This window comes from Chironomus tepperi, unplaced genomic scaffold (genome assembly GCF_022539635.2).
Source record: "Chironomus tepperi strain 1889 unplaced genomic scaffold, CSIRO-AGI_Ctep_v1 contig_456, whole genome shotgun sequence".
In the NCBI taxonomy this organism is placed as follows: domain Eukaryota; kingdom Metazoa; phylum Arthropoda; class Insecta; order Diptera; family Chironomidae; genus Chironomus; species Chironomus tepperi.
Window position 1 is genome coordinate 70,227 of NW_027226578.1, and position 17,356 is coordinate 87,582.

Consider the following 17,356-nt stretch of genomic DNA (forward strand, 5'->3'; position numbering starts at 1 on the left):
GTCTGAGTTTCTGCTAGTTTAAATTCTCATTTGAAAGAGATTGGACATAAAGTTTTCTGAAATACCTTTAATTATTGCAATTTGCATATAGCTTCAATTTAGTTCAAATGTGAGTAAAATTTAAATTTTTTTCGGACATAATTCTTAATAGTAAACGTCTTAGAAAGATACAAATTATTAAACTGTTGATTGTTTTTGTGTATGGAGTTGAATTGGCTTTTAAATACAGAAATCTACACGATTTTAAGCTCTATCGTTAATTCTCATCTTAAAGTGTGTCCAAGGAGATAACTCGATTAGCAAAAACCTGTTAATTGATAAAAAGTTCGACAACTGATCGGCATGACTCTGACTTGGTGTCGGCCACCTATTGTGAGCTACAATTTGTATCCGTTTCTAAGCCTGTTGACTTAGGTTCGATGGCTTGGCGATCCTTAATTTGCTGAACTATCATTGACTGTATCCAACGCAAAACTCCACATCTTTAGTAAAATCCGATCAACCCAAGTTTATTTTATTTTTTTACGCACATTTTATGATTGGCTCTCTAAATAATCATCTAAAGTTAGTGACTTATTTACAACAAATACGACTTTGCTGCGTATTGTCGTTATTGAGATAAGCTATTTTTTTTTAAATATATTTAAAATTGAATTAAATTGTACCACAAATCACGTCCACCATTTGAATGGTTGAATCTGATTAGAATTTCAAATTATGCATAGACATTAAATGATCAACAGTATAGAACAATGTCTTCTTATAAGTAGACTATTTGAGGATTTTCATTGAATTTCCTCACATTTAATAAAAATCAATATAAAGTGTTATAATAACAAAAATATTGTTATAGAAAATGTTATATTTAAATGTTATAGTCGGAGTTGCTGAATTAAGCATATTGCGTCTGTATATACACGCGGAACAAATACATATAAATTTACTAAATGAGAAAATTTATTTTAAATAAAGTTATTTATATGATAAGCCCGAAAAGCACCACCGTGACTCTGACATGGTGCCGGATTTAAACTAAATCAACGATAGAGCCAGCTTTAGGGATCATTTGAGGAAGGCCATGGATAACAATTAATCTGTACGACGAGTGAATTTGACTTAACAAATAGCTGCCTTGTGCCTTATGGCATTCGAAAAATGTGGCAAAATAATTTGTTTACGATTTGACCCACGAGCATGCTTCTTGTCTATTCTGAATATAATCTTATCCTTTAAGTTGTTTTTCCACTTATACCTAAGATTAGATAACAAATTTTCAAATAAAATTAATCATGACAGCCCATCGTCCCCTCTTTGTCGATAAGTCTAAAAAACTCGATTTTTAATCACAAATATCAAGTGCTTTATTGATATGAAATTCTGTATAATCTTGATCTTTGAAGATTGTGTGCAACTTTAATATATGAACTTAAAAGTTCACATGAACAAAATTCAACAATGTAGCAAAGCTGATAACAGAGAAAAGTATTAATATCTTTTATTGTTTTGAAGGCTTTAGCTATCACAGATTATAATGAGGAAAAAGTTTATTTCCCAAAATAAAATGATAAAGACTCGCTAAAATGTACTTTGTAAAGTCACGCAATTTAATCGACGCAAAATTTGATAAGATTTCTAAGAAATTTTGGGCATATGATAAGTGTGTAGCGCATAGCTCCCTAAAATAAACAAAACTAAGCTTCTATTACAAAACTTTAAATATTGATAAGTATATTGGTATACTCCTGGTTATATAATGTTGTTGTTCAATATTTGTGAATCAATTTTATTTATTGTCGTTCAGTTCCTTACTTATTTTGATTGCCGTACTGATCAATTGTGATTTATGGTCTTCTTGAGATGCTGAGATGGCGATTGAATGCGTATTATAGAAGGGGTTTAGGGGGTAGCCCAACCCCTCCCCCCCTTTATTCCTTTTTGGAAAAAGTTCTTCATTTTGCTTCCCAAACCACCAAAAAATTTAATCATTCACACAAAAAATTCTAAATCCCCCTGAACTGACTCTATCACAGGCTCACCAACTTCCAACTCCAAACGCACTACTCTCTCTACATATCAACAGCTTCTTATCATAAGATCTTTGTGCGTCTGCATGATCATTTGTCATATATAAAAATTAAAATGCCATTCAGTTAAGCATCAATAAATCATCACCCGAATTTAGAAAACCGCAATTAATCGTCCATATGTCTAGTTGACTAGTCATAACCTTCATCACTCAGGATACAGTTTTTTTTTTATAAAATTTTGTACAGTTTTTACAAATATTATCAGAAATAACAGTGGAAAATTCCATAAAAAATTAAAAATCTCAAAAACTTCATAAAACTTAATCCCAAATCATTTAAACATGTCATAAAGTATAGATCCATTACTTTAAATGATATCCCTCCAATATCTTACGACAATATCTTATGACGTCCACAACGGCGCTTGATTTTATAAGATGCTTTCGTATTAAGCGTCATAGTAATAAAATTGACATGAATACTGAATGTAAAGCAACTAAAGATCAGCTTAGTGACGTCACAGTAGATTTTCCTGCATGCTGTGACGACAAACATACTGATCGGTGGGTTCTTACATTCAAGATGTTCGTTGATTTTACTGCCAAAAATTCTGCAACGTTCTCTCTTAAGGAATATGAGAGAGAAGAGCTAAAAGCTATGTAGATGTGGATGTGATATAAAGAAAAAGTGTTTCATTCAATATTTCAGTCGCAAATCGACATCCAAGCTGAAAAGTTGGCAAAAAATAAACAAAAGTAGTAAAAAAAAACAATAAAAATAAATTAAAATTGCAATAAAATTTGACCTGAAATTAAAGGTGATGACCAAAAAAATGACTGAAACTTGATGAATAGTTTGATGGATGTTAAATGAAGGTCCAAAAATTAATAGAAATATTGAGTTGAAATTGTGATAATTTATAAATATTACAACGCATGTAACATAAGCCGGCAAAAAGCAAAAACCCGTGCAATAAAACTTGAATACGAATTAAAAAATTAAAATAAATTTATTAAAAAAATACAAATTTTATCTGTGCTAAGTATGACTACATAGTGTGTTAAAAAATATAATTTATTAATGACGGAATAATCAAAAAATTCAATTCTCAGAAATTTTAAATGTTTTTTTTTTTTTTTTGTTTTTAAATACATATTCACTGAGTGATAACACATGCGAATAGACTAGCTGAAACAAAGTGTTTTTTCTCAATTATGAAGAAAATTTATTGAATTACTTTTGAGAATTTTGAAATAAGTTGCGATCTGTGAGAGAGTTTTTCGTTTTTTTAAATTTCAAAAAATAGCCAAAATTCTTGGAAAATAATCAGTTTTGTGCCAAATGTGAATTATTTTTATGAATTTTGAGAGCGGCACGTACGCAATATTTGATACGCATTAGTTTGAGAATTTTTTTGTATTGTTGATAAAATAAAAGCTAATGTCGGAAAGTTCACTTGATAATGTATAAATTATTTTAACAGTTTTTTAGATTGTTAAAATATTTCTAAATAAAAGAAATTAAAATAAAAATTTAACAATTTTTAAAAATCTAAATTTGAATATTAGGTTTTAAATTTTAAAATTGAAGGTTTTAGATTTAAAAAAAAAATAAACAAATTGAAAAATTAAAAAATTCAAAACTTAAAATAATTGAAAATTTGAAACAATTTAAAATTCAAAAAAAAAATAAAATTAATTTATTTAAATTTCAAAAAGAATTAAAAATTTTGAAAAAAATTAAAATTAACATTTTTAAGTTCAAACTAAAATTTAAAAATATCAAATTTTTTAACTACATATTTTAATTTAAAGCAATACTAAGCATAAAATAAGGAAGAACTTCATTTAATCAAAACTTGATTTTATATTAAAAAAGTCGATAGAAGTCAATTAAATATTAAATGTAATTTGATTCGAATTCAAGCTTTGCAACAAACTATAATGCAAATTTCTCTAAACCTGACCGCTTAAAATTGCCCCGGGTCTGTTAAAATAACCAAAGTAAATATTTTAATTTATCTGGAAAATCTTGTTCTTGAAGTTTTTCGAAACATAAATAAAAATTCCAAAAAAGCAAAAAAAAATATTTTTTCTTACACGCGAAAATAAATAAAGATTCTTCTTATATTTCGATGGCTTCCTTTATTTTGCTAATGTGTATACACTTACAATAAAATCATTCAAACATTCTCAAATGGTAGTAAATAGATTAAAATGAAAATGTGATGTGTTCGTGTAGTTTTTCGAAAAAGATGCTTAAATTACTGATCCACCCACACGATGTGTCAGAATAATAGGCTGCTGTAGTCATAATCAGTGCTCTGAAAAAATTGACAAATTTATTAATTAAGACAGTCAAAATATTCAAAAAATCAATCAAATCAGCAACTAGACCTACGGTTAACTAATGATAAATTGGACTAGTCGATCACTAGCCGAACGGACTAGCTATTAACTAGACATTATGTCAAGTTGTTCCCTCGATTTGAAGTCGACTTCAAATCTACGAGAATATCACAGGGCCGCTAATCGATCATAAATCTTAGACCAGGCCCAAGTGACTCTAACATGCTGAATCCAGCATCCAGTTAGAGTTATGCAAGGTGGAGTCAGATTTTTGATCGATTAACCAGTTCCGCGTAAGACATTATGTCACAATAATTCTATTAAATCATCTATATTGTCTTCTTAATCTTCAATAAAAGACTCTAAAACTATTCATTAAAACACAAAATATACAACAAAAATCCATCCAAAAAGCTATAAAAAAAATATCTTTTTTTTTCCTCGTTCACAGATTCACATTTGAATGCCAAAACGCATCTCCAAAATGGCAAAACTATCGCACACTCGTCCGAAATCAAACAGCAATAAGAAGTCAAAAGGAAAACGAGCTCCAAAACGTTGTAACTACTGTCGTAATCACACAGATGACGTAGTGTTGGAACGAGGTCATGGAACATGCCAATATAATAATCATGATCATTTCAAAACTTGCAAAAAATGCGAAAGGAACTACAATAAGACCAGAATCGCAAGAAAATTCAGAGATAAAAAATTAACTGAGAATAACATAACAAAAAGTGGAAGACGCAGACGATCAGGAACGCCTGATAAAATTACGATTAGTTTGGAAAATCAGGAAGACAAAAGAGCAGTTGAAACTATAATGCAAATAGAAGAATCACTGATTGGAATGAATGGAGAATATTGTGAAGGTAAGCTGGTTTCTTTGGAAATTTTTATTAATATTGGACGGTCCGCGACCCCCTCCCCAAGCGCCTATTCTTGAAAATCCGTTAAAAATGCCACGATTGCGTATAATGCCACTTACATAAATCTAATATTGATTCACTTCCTCATACTCCATAATGTCTAATTAGCTTTCAAGCCTTAAATTCTCAAATCTAATTCCTTAAAAATTATTATTTAATTTTTAAAATAGAACTTTTTATTGACACCAATGGCGTAGCATTTCCATCAAACAACATAGGCACTGATGTGTCTAGCTTATTCAAAGCCTTTGATCATCCAATGATCATTGATGATGCAGTAGTGCCAGCTTATACTCAAATAGAAGAACAGCCACAAAGTGGATTTTCCTTAATTGTTATGCCAACAAATTATCCAAATGACATTTTATATCCTGACAATGAGGTGGATATGAAGATTTTTATTGAACGTGTTTCGGATGATCTGGAAAAGGATAATAAAGAAAGATTAAAAATTCAGTATAAGACACTTGAGCTTGGACGATGGAAAGTCGTGTGCCTTGATGAATACACCCGTGATTTATTTACTGAGGAGGTCTTGAAGTGGAATGTGAAGAAAATTGAATCAAATATAAAGCTAAAAGTAATTCCTGAATATAAGATGGCAAATCTTAATATTAAAGCCTCATGCCTGCTTAATCATCCAATTAATGGACAAGATTTTCTTCGTTCAATTGCCGGCAATCAACTCGACACATCAAGATGGATAGTCGAAAAAGTTGAGCCATTTGAAAATAAATTTAAGGTATTTTTTAACATAGATCCAAAAAGTTATCGATACTTATACACAGATGCATACTGGTTAATTGTTAGGAATGAATATGTTAAGATTAATATTGACTCAAATCCATTCGCTGATGAGCATTCGAGTGGATGCAGTTAAATTATGTGTAACTTATTATTAGCTTTTTATGAACGGTTTTGCTAAATGGGAAATGAAGTACTGTGCAGCATGATAATGCATAGACCCAGCAGTAATTTACACTTTGCTGGGAACTAATTAATGATCAGAAATGTCACTTGATTATATTAATCAAGGATTAGAGATTACAGCGAATATGTGCTTAACAGAAGTACTGATTACAAAAATATTTGATGAGTGCTGCTTAAGCTGTTTCGAGTGGCAACACTCTTGAAGATTAAGGATAACATGCTTTAGGTATTTACGGTGTAGAAAAGTGTGATGCACGCCGTACTATGAAACCGGATTTAAACGAATCTAGCTTAATAGCGAAGCATAACTTAAGTAGCACTTTATTGCACTCTATAAAATCATTAAGTCTGAAGCTTTCAAAACCAGTTTTCAAAACAATAATTAAATCCTTTTTAGTGAAATGCGTTCCTTAAAAGAAATTAAGATTTTATAAATTGTATTGAATTATTTTAAGACCCTGGGGCTGATTTCTTAGGCCGTGGTATAGTACGATATAGGTACACTACTGGTAAGGTACACCAGCTATACTGGCATCACTGGTGAGCCGTTAGTACAACTGTATCGTACCAGTAGTGTTTCTATATCGTACAGGGCAGTAACACCACCGAAGAAATCGGCCTAAGGGTAAAACTATCGTAAAAATTTAATTGAATTTTAAAATAGATTTTTACAAATTTTGTTAACAATTTTAATGTTACTGAAATATGATTAAAAATATTTAGAATTAAAATGAACGAATAATTTGAAATTTTCTCAACTATTTTCTGTTAAATTTATTCACTCATCAACTCATTTTTAAAATATATTAGTTTTAAGACTATGCATTTAATGAATTTGTTCAAACACATACATATATGACATATCTGAAACCAAATCTGTACAAAGAAAGTTAAAATTTAATAAATTTTCTATAAAATATTATAATATATTATTCGCTTTAATTAATGACAAAAAGGACAAAGCCGTTAAAAAATTTGAATTTCAGAAAGCTCAATTTATTGCATAAATTGTTCCTTATAGTCTTAATGACTCCTATCAACATTATCTGTGCATTGCGAGTAGAAGTTCTGCTAGTCGAAAAAGAGACAAAGATGCAACAGAATCATATTATCAAGTCGAGGAAGTGAATCTTGAATTCATTTACATTCATTTATGAATCAACAACGAAAATGCGACGTAGAAACTGGAATAAGAACGAATTATTTTGTAATTCTGACACACTCCCATGACTTTGATCAAGGTGCTGCACAAAAAAAAATCTAGTTTTTTTGCGATGTTTTCAGAATTTCTAATAATTTGCAGCAAATCTCCAGAAGAAGAAGAGGTGGATTCGATTTTTCGTGTACTCTAAAAGTCCACGTTCCCCATTAGATATGACTCTGGAGTTGGACATAAATCATCTTCAAAATATACACCAAACCAGAATAAAAGAGGATTTTAAAAAAAGCAGCAATAAACATCTATTTAAAATTACATTTTATTGCTATATACACAAATGAAGGCGCTAAGTGGCAACTTTGTCGTCGTTAATAGCTTTTTTGGATGCGAATGTATTTGGATGCTTCGGAATGATGCATATAAGAAAGAATTTTGAGGTATTTTTGACAATATATTGTTAAAAGTTGTTCTTAAAGGCATACATTTATAGAAATCTAAACATATCTTATCTATAATATCATTTAAAATTATATCTTGATCATCTTGATGTTTTCTGTCATTTGTCATTTACCATTATCACCGAATTCCGTTTATAGCATCATAAACTTCATAGCTCCATGTCCATATTTAAATATTTTCTTGTACTCTACAAATTTTTACATTTTTGGCCTTGTATAGTGCTACGAACTAGCTTCATTTTCACTATTTTATTCTATTTTATCTATTTTTTTGCAAAATCATTTTGTGGTCGTTCATTTATTGTTTTCGATTTCTGGACTTTGGATTTGAGATCATTTGAGAAAATTGAGTCGTGTATGATAAAATATACCCACATATAGAAGGGCAAAAATTACATAATTCATTTCAATAATTGCGTCGCAAATGTAATCTAAAAGAGACTTATGCTGCACAAAGTTGCTTGGAGTCATCATAAGAAAGTGGAGAGTGGCATATGCTTGAGTATAGAACAATACGTTAATAGTTAGTCAATGTCTAGTTGATGACTAGTTCTACCGGTTTGGTGAATGGTGATGTTGAACTAAGAAAAGCATAAAAATATTAATATCCCGTATTTTCGCATCCTATGCCATAAATTCAAATGGAAATTCCGATTTACATAAAGTCGTCCAAAGCAAACGCACCTAATTTAATTTTGAGAAACCAAAAAGGGGCCGTTCACTTATTACGTTCGCTTTTTAGGGGGGAGGGGGGGTCTAGGATTTTGTAACAGCCTCAACCAAAAAATTTTTTTTGTAACGACATTTTGTAACGAGGGGGGGAGGGGGGGTCTAGAAATTCGTTTTTTTGCGTAACGTAATAAGTGAACGGCCCCAAAACAATAAATGCGATTTCTAAATATCACACATTTTCGGTTTTATCTAGTTTTATCTTATGAAATCATATTGTCCAACAATAAATAGCGTAGATGGAAATGAAAGACAACATTTTCTTCTATACATTATTGTCGAGTCAAAAATTTTTGATAGTTATTGCTTTTAATGATTTTTGCGAATTAATTTGGCTGTAAAAGATCTGGTTCCATGCCAAAATCACACCAGCCAGGTGCCTTTAATCTATGATATATGCTTTTCAGGCAGAGAAGCTTAAGCATAGTTTGGATGAATTTGAGAGTTCTGACTTCAATCTCAATTCAAACAATATTCCATTCAAAAGATAACTCTCGCTCCAATTTGTCATGCTATACTTCATGTTCCTGACTCATTCCTTAATCCAACGTTGCCTAAAGCTCCAATTTCATCTTGATATCGTCGAAGCATTTAAACTTTTGAAAAATCACAAATTTGAAAATTGAAGGATTGGAACCGAGGATCCTCAAGTTAACACATTTAATTAGCACGAAGCGTCTTGCAAATCACTTCACAAAGCTACCTAACTACTTCTTATGTTAGCAAGCACAAAGCAAGCATATCTTCTTCCGATCAACTATCCACATGAAATACTATAAATAGCCTATTTAACACAATATATTAGCATATCATATTTCCATCAAAAATCTTTTTTTCGCGATCTTCTTTTCATTTATAATGGAATTTGTATAATTGAAACTGGAATGAGACAAACCCACTTTTATAGTTAAAAACTAGAAACTATCCAATATATTTTGTGTTGAGAAACTTGTTTGGATACACAATAGACATTTGCTGATGCTAGTCAAGTTAGTGGCGTTAATGTTGCATCAGTTAGGAAGCAATTATTCAACAAAGTATCGATATATGGCCTGATTTGCACAAATCAAACAAATGATTCACTGGAAGTAGCAATAAAATTTTAACTTCCTTTGGAATCAGCAAAATAAATATTTGATTTCTTTATGGCTGCTATAAATCAGTATTGGATCGATTGAACGGGTGTATCAAGGGAATTCTCAACTTTCTACTGTGAAGGCATTGCATTGTTGAATTTTGCATAATATCATAAGTAAAGCCGAATATTATACACAAAAAAAACCGCCTAAAAATGTTGATCAACAAAGCAGCTACGTGAGAAGTATAAACTTTTATATTTATCGATTGAAACTTTACTCGGCATTACTCAAACCAGTGAGTCAGACTTACTTTTTCAATGAATTCGAGGCATTTGTTTATTATTTATGGTTTTTATTAAGCAACAATTTACAATCGTTCCGCAAAGTTTGTACTTGTGCTTTAAAATTGAGTAATGCTTCTTATCTACAGAACTTACTACTCAATTTTACGATTAATGGTGATTTCCATGAAAATTGCACCAAATTGAGGCGGTTTCCATTTAGTGTTAATAAAAGAGGTTTAGCAGAGCCTTTAAAGTCCGATAGCGGAGACTTCTCCATTCATGTCGCTAGTGGATAGAACTAATAAAACAATTTATTAAGCTGTCTTATTTCAACAACGCGCACCAAAAAAACGAATGTGTATTTTAATTGGGTGAGAGAGAAAGAGAGCAAACAAACGCGAACTGACTCATGCCTTAAAATCGGATGATCTTTTTCAAAAATTCTGTTTTCTTCGCATGAACATACACGCGAAGCAGATACAAAGCATAAAAACAATAAACAGATATTAAAGTCATCTAAATTTTTTTTACTTCCATTTCTCAGAATTGTCATGGAATTGACCAGCCTCAATAAATTAATAATTATTCAGAAAAATAACACGCTTATTTCAAATTAGTGATTCTAGGCTGAATGCCGAGCGGCGCAAATGAATTAGGCTCCGCGTAACCTCCTCTATCAATACCAAATGTAAACTGCCTCCGTTGGTCGTCCATATGGCTGCTATATGAAGCTAAGCGAAGCCTTCTTCAATGGTGTCGCTCGGGTTTATTTATTAAAATTTCCACGCTTAGGAATAAATTTATAAAGAGAACAGTCGTCAGACACAACATCAGCTTTATCGCTTTTTCCAAGAAATTCATCCACATACCAAGAAAAATTAGCATCTTAGATTTTTATATAACAATTCAATAAAGTGATTCATAGAAATCTAATAAAAGATTTACGAACGGAAGTTCATCGCCTCATATTTTGCGTCAATATTATTTAATTAACATAATACTTTCGTCAATGGCACATATGATGCCATACAGTCCGATACTGATTTGGTTATTAGGCTTTGAATCATCAATTGACGTGCTTTTTAAAATAAAATTCTTACGCGATTTTGATTTCATTCAGATTTACTTATAGGAATCTATTTTCTTAGTAAATTTAATTATTATGGATGGATCTGGTTAAACCCCCAAAAAATCCATAAAGAAATTAAATTTTGGATTTTCCCAAACCAAAATTGAATTTTAAGAGAGCAAAGACGATGAAAGATCAGTTTATATTCATCTATAATGACGAAATGGGAATTCTTTGGAAGTTCCAAGTCCAATCACAATTCCAACATAAGCAGATATCCTTAAAAATCCTTTTTTCATAAATCCGTTAAGAAAATATTCAAAATTTCAATGTTTTGTAACAACAATCTATCCTAACCCACACAAAGAGTCATGTTATACCATAACAAGGTATACAGTAACAAAGTTATACTGCAACATGTTATACCACTACAAAAACACATTTAAAAATGAAATTTGTTAAATTTATATCAATATATTAAGTAAGTGACGTAATATCATGTAAAATAAGTGAATTGTGATAAGAATTTGTGTGATTAAAGTCAAATCGTCAACGAAAAATGGCATAATGTGGATGATTTTTAATCAGAAAAAATCATTTCACACATTCATAACACTTGAAGCAACAAGCGCCATTTTAAAAACGTGATAATCGAAAAAAAAAATCGAGATTTATACGGCAATTTGATGAATATTATCGGATGTGAATCATGTTAATGATGATTATAGCGCCTTAATGTTGTAATAATGAATTTTCGTGCATTATTCATGAATGTTAAAGCTAAATTTTATGAAATATTAAATATTAATAGAAACTTCTAGAACAAAATCACACAAAATTGTTATTTTCAAGTTCCTGAAGTGATAAACTATTAGGGATCTTACATAAATAGCCCTAATTACATAGTTTCTTAATAAATTCACATTCATGAACATCAGAAACTTTAAAAATTGTATTTATCACATTACAGATCCAGCTATAAGCTCCTCACAATAAATTAGACGACTATACATGTGACAGTTATAAAATAACAATGAAACCGAAATTCTGTGCCTATTGTAGAAATCATAGTATATTCAAGCCTGAAAAGGGTCATCGTAATAAATGTCCGTACAATGTAAAGTCACATTTAGAAAAATGTAAAGAATGTAAAAGTAACAAAAGGAAGACTTTAAATACCCAAAAGCATAGAGAGAGAAAGTCAAAAGCTGAATCAGGTGTCAATGGTATAGATGAGCCAAGTACATCAACGACAATTGAGGAGCCAAATGATTTGGCAACTAAGAATGAAAATGAAATTCCTTATGATGATTCGGATTGCACAGATGTTGATGAGGAAATGCCTGGTATGTATTATTTAGGACTTAACTTAAGTGTATGGACTGGATTATCAATACCGTTGGGATGGGATTCCTGTAATGGCCTTTAGACAGTATATAATTGGAAGCGCAGTAGTAAGGGGGATCTATAGTCCCGAACAGCACACTGCGTTCGCTAGGACACCTCACATTGTGCTGCTCGGGAATATAATTGATCGATTCTGCATGCTCGACAGATTATTCAGACTTATATCTATAATCACTTCTAATTTCTATTTTAATTCTATTTTCTCACAGTTATCAAAACCGAATTCAACACCTCACCAAGTCAAGAAGCTTCCAACCAGTCATCTTCTAGGAATCTTCTATTCATTCATGCACTCGGCGGCTTTAAACTCCAAAAATTTGAACCAATTACCTCATATGCAATAATAATTATGGCTCAAAATTATCCATTTGGAATTCTAACCAAAAAGGAATCGGATTATATTGAAAACTTGATCACTGACTTAGTCGATTTGATGATACCAAGTAATGATATGAAAAAGATTTACGAAAAAGGTTGCCTTAAAGTTTCATGTAGTAACAAGACGATAATAGAATCACTATTGGATGTAAAGAAGTTTAAACCAAACGAAAAGGAGCTTAAAGTTCTTCATGAGAATCAAATGCCAAGACATATAAGAATGTCATGTAACATTACGGAAAAAGTCAGCAGTCATGAGTTTCTTAAAATAATTAAACTTCAAAATAAATTGGACACTTCTGAATGGATTGTCAATAGTATCAGAGGAGTTGATAATGAATATAAAGTGCACTTTTCTGTCGATCTACTTAGTGCTGGATATATTCATTTTAGAAATTTTTGTTTAGATTGGAAGAAACACAATGTTGTTGTTAAAGTTTTGAAGAATGGAAATAAATTTTTGTTTCAAACATAGTAAAATTTAGAGTTTTTATTAAATGTCATGTGACTACTTAATGTACATCTTATTGCTTCTTCTTACACACAGTTGAATCGTTAGACAGAATTGGCGAAGGTCATATGAGGAATATGCACAGGGACGGTGCAACAGATCAACGTTCATATTTGGTGAATCTTATGGTGGTTATTTGGCATATATATGACTACTGGCTTTAGAGTATGTATTAAGCAATCTGATATTCTAAACATTAGTTCATTTATTACGTTCAGAGAAGGGGAGGATGGATGAGAATTCCATTTAGTCAATAGAAGTAGCATAACAAGTGAACAGTCCCTTAATAAACTTCCTGATAATCGACCAGCCTACGACACTTCAGTCACTCTGGAACATACCTAATATGTACATACCTAAATGTACACTTAACTACATGAAAAACCACCGAATTCTTGACTCAAATAGTTCAACAACACTAAATGTTTACAAAAATTCACCGCATGCATGATTAATATAAACATCATTAATTATTTGTAGATATTCGCACTTGGTATCCTCTAGAGTCTAGACAGTATGGTTACTATTCTTTTATAAATAGATATTACGACATATTTATGTAGTCTTTGTTATAAAACCTGACAAGATTCATTTATTATTAACAAATTTATTTTAAATTGATATGAAATAAGTTTTGTCAACGCAAGCCTCTAAAAATAGAAGATAACGTGAATTTTGAATATAATAAACAGAATGATTACATGTAGGCACATATGTGATAATTTAGTAACCTTCTTGAGTCATAATTTTGGATATCTCTGGCAGTTTTAAATTAAATTTAAAAATAAATCCCACAATTAAAAATTTACAGTCACTTTAAATGTCACGAAGCATACATATTCATATTCTTGATAAAAAAAGAGTCATTAAGATGTGTGCCATTTACTTTATTATCGCTTATTTATATGAATATAATTATAGAATGTAAACAAAAATAACCTTGAGAACAACCTGATGCTAAATTTAATTTTGCCGGTAACAATGAAATTTTTTCACATGAAAACTGAATTTTCTTAATAATTTTTTAAGCATCTTTCAATCCAACAAATGAGAAGAAATTAAATTTTCACGAGAAATTATCAATAGCCGAAAACAATCGCAGCGCGTGTCTCAAATAACAAAAAAAGAAAAAATGAAGATATTGTTGCGACCTTCATACAATCGGCGATTCATTCGAGGAAAATCCGATTTCGTCACTTTCACTTCGCATGTTTCATTAGCTCCTTGATATTTTATCTCATACCTTTTTATTGTAATAATTTAAAAATAAATAGTTATAAATAGAGAACGGAAATATTTTTCTTATCAATTTTTGCCAATGACAATTATTTCAACCGTCCACTCATGACATATTAGTCATATCAGAAGCGTTGTTAATCTTATTGCGTCGAATTTGATAACAAGTTATGGCATCGTGTATTATCAGTTGATACGCAACAGTTACTGTGTAATAGAATATTTTATTCGGATGTTGAATTGAATGCCTTATTAGGCTTTAGACTCAAAATTAAGTCAGTGGTATGCTGGAGAGTTTAGTAATTGATTTTTTGGGACCTCCAAAGATGGTCTTAAATGAGAGAGTTTGAACGCTCTTAGGAGGAAGGGGAAATTCTTTAAGAAAAAGGGGAGATTTTGACACGATCCAACAGAAGGGGTGTGGGGGGAGGGTCAGTAGGACGAATGAGGGCTTGTCATATCAAAGCTCTCAAACATATGATCAAATGTTAATATTTGGCATCAAAATCATAATCTTCAATTCAATTCTTCCTTTAGTCTACAAAAAGTCTATGAGTTTCCAATATGATTCAAAAAAGCACATTTAAGACTTCGTCCATGATGGCTCAATCAAGCGTCAGGATAAGCTCTTGTGATAAATTATTAATACAATCATTGTTGTCGACATGTCTAGGATACAGAATCCAAAAATCAAAGTTTGATATGTTAATCCAATAAGTGGCTTGTCAAGATTGATGATCGGATACGCGCCTTGAGTGTTTTTTTCCAATAAATTAAATTTAGTTCCCATATCTAAATGCCGAAAAAAATCCACACTTAATTTTACTACCTCAATTTTATTTCAGTTCACGAAGCGAGCCACGATAATTCACGAAATGCTTGCATTTACTTTGTATATTTACATCCACCACATGATAATATTCAAAAGCGTTCATTGGCTTGGTGAATTGAATTTAATGATCAATTAAAATATTTTCAATAAAATTCAAACACTTATCTCTTCCGAATTTTTCATTCTAACAATTCAATTTGATTTAATTAAACAAAGTTAATAGATAACCCCCAACTGTCAATTGATTATTGTTCTGAGAACCCAGAAGAGTCTCCTACCTACAAAAATAAACTGATAATAATATCAAACGACTCATTTCGGGGAAGCCGCACTCTCACAATCAAAAACAAGTTCCGAAAATTCAATATTTTTTAGCGAACAAAGTCGAGAGAGAAGTAGGGAAGATGTATCCATGCACGTATGATCGTGTGTGAAGCTTGGCGCTCTATTTTTTTTACACGCGGTTGAGAAATTACTGAGAATTTTTTATATTCACACCGTTTTCACGTGTGAATGTATTGGTTTTGTTCAGATTGGAAAACCAGTTTTTTAGATTTTCCAGCAAAAATAAGCATAATGACAAGTTGTGTTTTATTAGAATAAGTTTGTGCCTGGAATTTCACATCATAATTAAAAAACAGATTTGAAATTGGTTGAAGCATGGCTGAGAAAACCGTAAAAATATGCATTCTGTAAGCAAGCAAACAAGCAAACAAGCAAGTTAATCATCAAGAAATCTCAATAACGAGACATCGTAGAGACTTCTAGTTTTTTGCAATCGATCCGTACTGGCCTATAGAAGAGCTGATTAGTTTTTGGGCATGGCAGGAATAGCCGTTGCTTCAGAAAAAGCAAAAAACTTTCGTTTTCATACAAAATTTTAAAATCAATGGTTAATACGATTTTTAAAACTTTGAACATTGTACGAAAATTGACTTCTCAAACATGTGCGAAGCCAAGCGAAGCTTGGCCTACCCGCTGGAGCCTGATTCCTCAAACATTTGCCAAGCGAAGCTTGGCCTACCCGCTGGAGCCTGATTCCTCAAACATTTGCCAAGCGAAGCTTGGCCTACCCACTGGAGCCTAATTCCTCAAACATTTGCCAAGCGAAGCTTGGCCTACCCGCTGGAGCTTGATCCCTCAAACATTTGCCAAGCGAAGCTTGGCCTACCCGCTGGAGCCTAATTCCTCAAACATTTGCCAAGCGAAGCTTGGCCTACCCGCTGGAGCCTAATTCCTCAAACATTTGCCAAGCGAAGCTTGGCCTACCCGCTGGAGCCTAATTCCTCAAACATTTGCCAAGCGAAGCTTGGCCTACCCGCTGGAGCTTGATCCCTCAAACATTTGCCAAGCGAAGCTTGGCCTACCTGCTGGAGCCTGATTCCTCAAACATTTGCCAAGCGAAGCTTGGCCTACCCGCTGGAGCCTAATTCCTCAAACATTTGCCAAGCGAAGCTTGGCCTACCCGCTGGAGCTTGATCCCTCAAACATTTGCCAAGCGAAGCTTGGCCTACCCGCTGGAGCCTGATTCCTCAAACATTTGCCAAGCGAAGCTTGGCCTACCCGCTGGAGCCTGATTCCTCAAACATTTGCCAAGCGAAGCTTGGCCTACCCGCTGGAGCCTAATTCCTCAAACATTTGCCAAGCGAAGCTTGGCCTACCCGCTGGAGCCTGATCCCTCAAACATTTGCCAAGCGAAGCTTGGCCTACCCGCTGGAGCCTGATTCCTCAAACATTTGCCAAGCGAAGCTTGGCCTACCCGCTTGAGCCTGATTCCTCAGACATTTGCCAAGCGAAGTTTGGCCTACCCGCTGGAGCTTTATTCCTCAAACATTTGCCAAGCGAAGCTTGGCCTACCCGCCGGAGCGTGATTCCTCAAACATTTGCCAAGCGAAGCTTGGCCTACTCGCTGGAGCTTGATTCCTCAAACATGTGCCAAGCTAAGCTTGGCCTACCCGCTGGAGCCTAATTCCTCAAACA

The 17,356-nt window shown here is 32.4% G+C and overlaps 2 protein-coding genes and 1 long non-coding RNA gene across 4 annotated transcripts in view; 2 read left to right on the forward strand and 1 right to left on the reverse strand.

Annotated features, from left to right (window-relative positions):
• The first annotated feature begins 51 nt into the window (after window positions 1–51).
• On the forward strand, window positions 52–7,163 carry LOC139099000 (uncharacterized). Of its 2 annotated transcripts, none has more exons than XM_070651398.1 (3): window positions 52–109; window positions 4,827–5,247; window positions 5,475–7,163. In XM_070651398.1, exons 2-3 carry the CDS (start codon window positions 4,839–4,841, stop codon window positions 6,182–6,184), a joined length of 1,119 nt encoding a protein of 372 aa, XP_070507499.1. In that variant the 5' UTR covers window positions 52–109; window positions 4,827–4,838; the 3' UTR covers window positions 6,185–7,163. The 2 variants fall into 2 exon arrangements, with proteins under 2 accessions (XP_070507499.1, XP_070507498.1); XM_070651397.1 differs by lacking the exon at window positions 52–109 and adding an exon at window positions 2,741–2,844.
• Window positions 4,143–17,356, reverse strand: part of LOC139099003 (uncharacterized) — a 37,308-nt gene continuing 24,094 nt past the window's right edge. The window contains exon 4 of the long non-coding RNA XR_011545258.1: window positions 4,143–4,350. This is a non-coding gene — a long non-coding RNA (uncharacterized lncRNA). The remainder of the gene's footprint in view (window positions 4,351–17,356) is intronic.
• On the forward strand, window positions 11,553–13,272 carry LOC139099002 (uncharacterized). The gene is made up of 3 exons (XM_070651402.1): window positions 11,553–11,752; window positions 11,983–12,358; window positions 12,629–13,272. The coding sequence occupies exons 2-3, from the start codon at window positions 12,046–12,048 to the stop codon at window positions 13,270–13,272; spliced, it is 957 nt and encodes a 318-aa protein (XP_070507503.1). The 5' UTR covers window positions 11,553–11,752; window positions 11,983–12,045.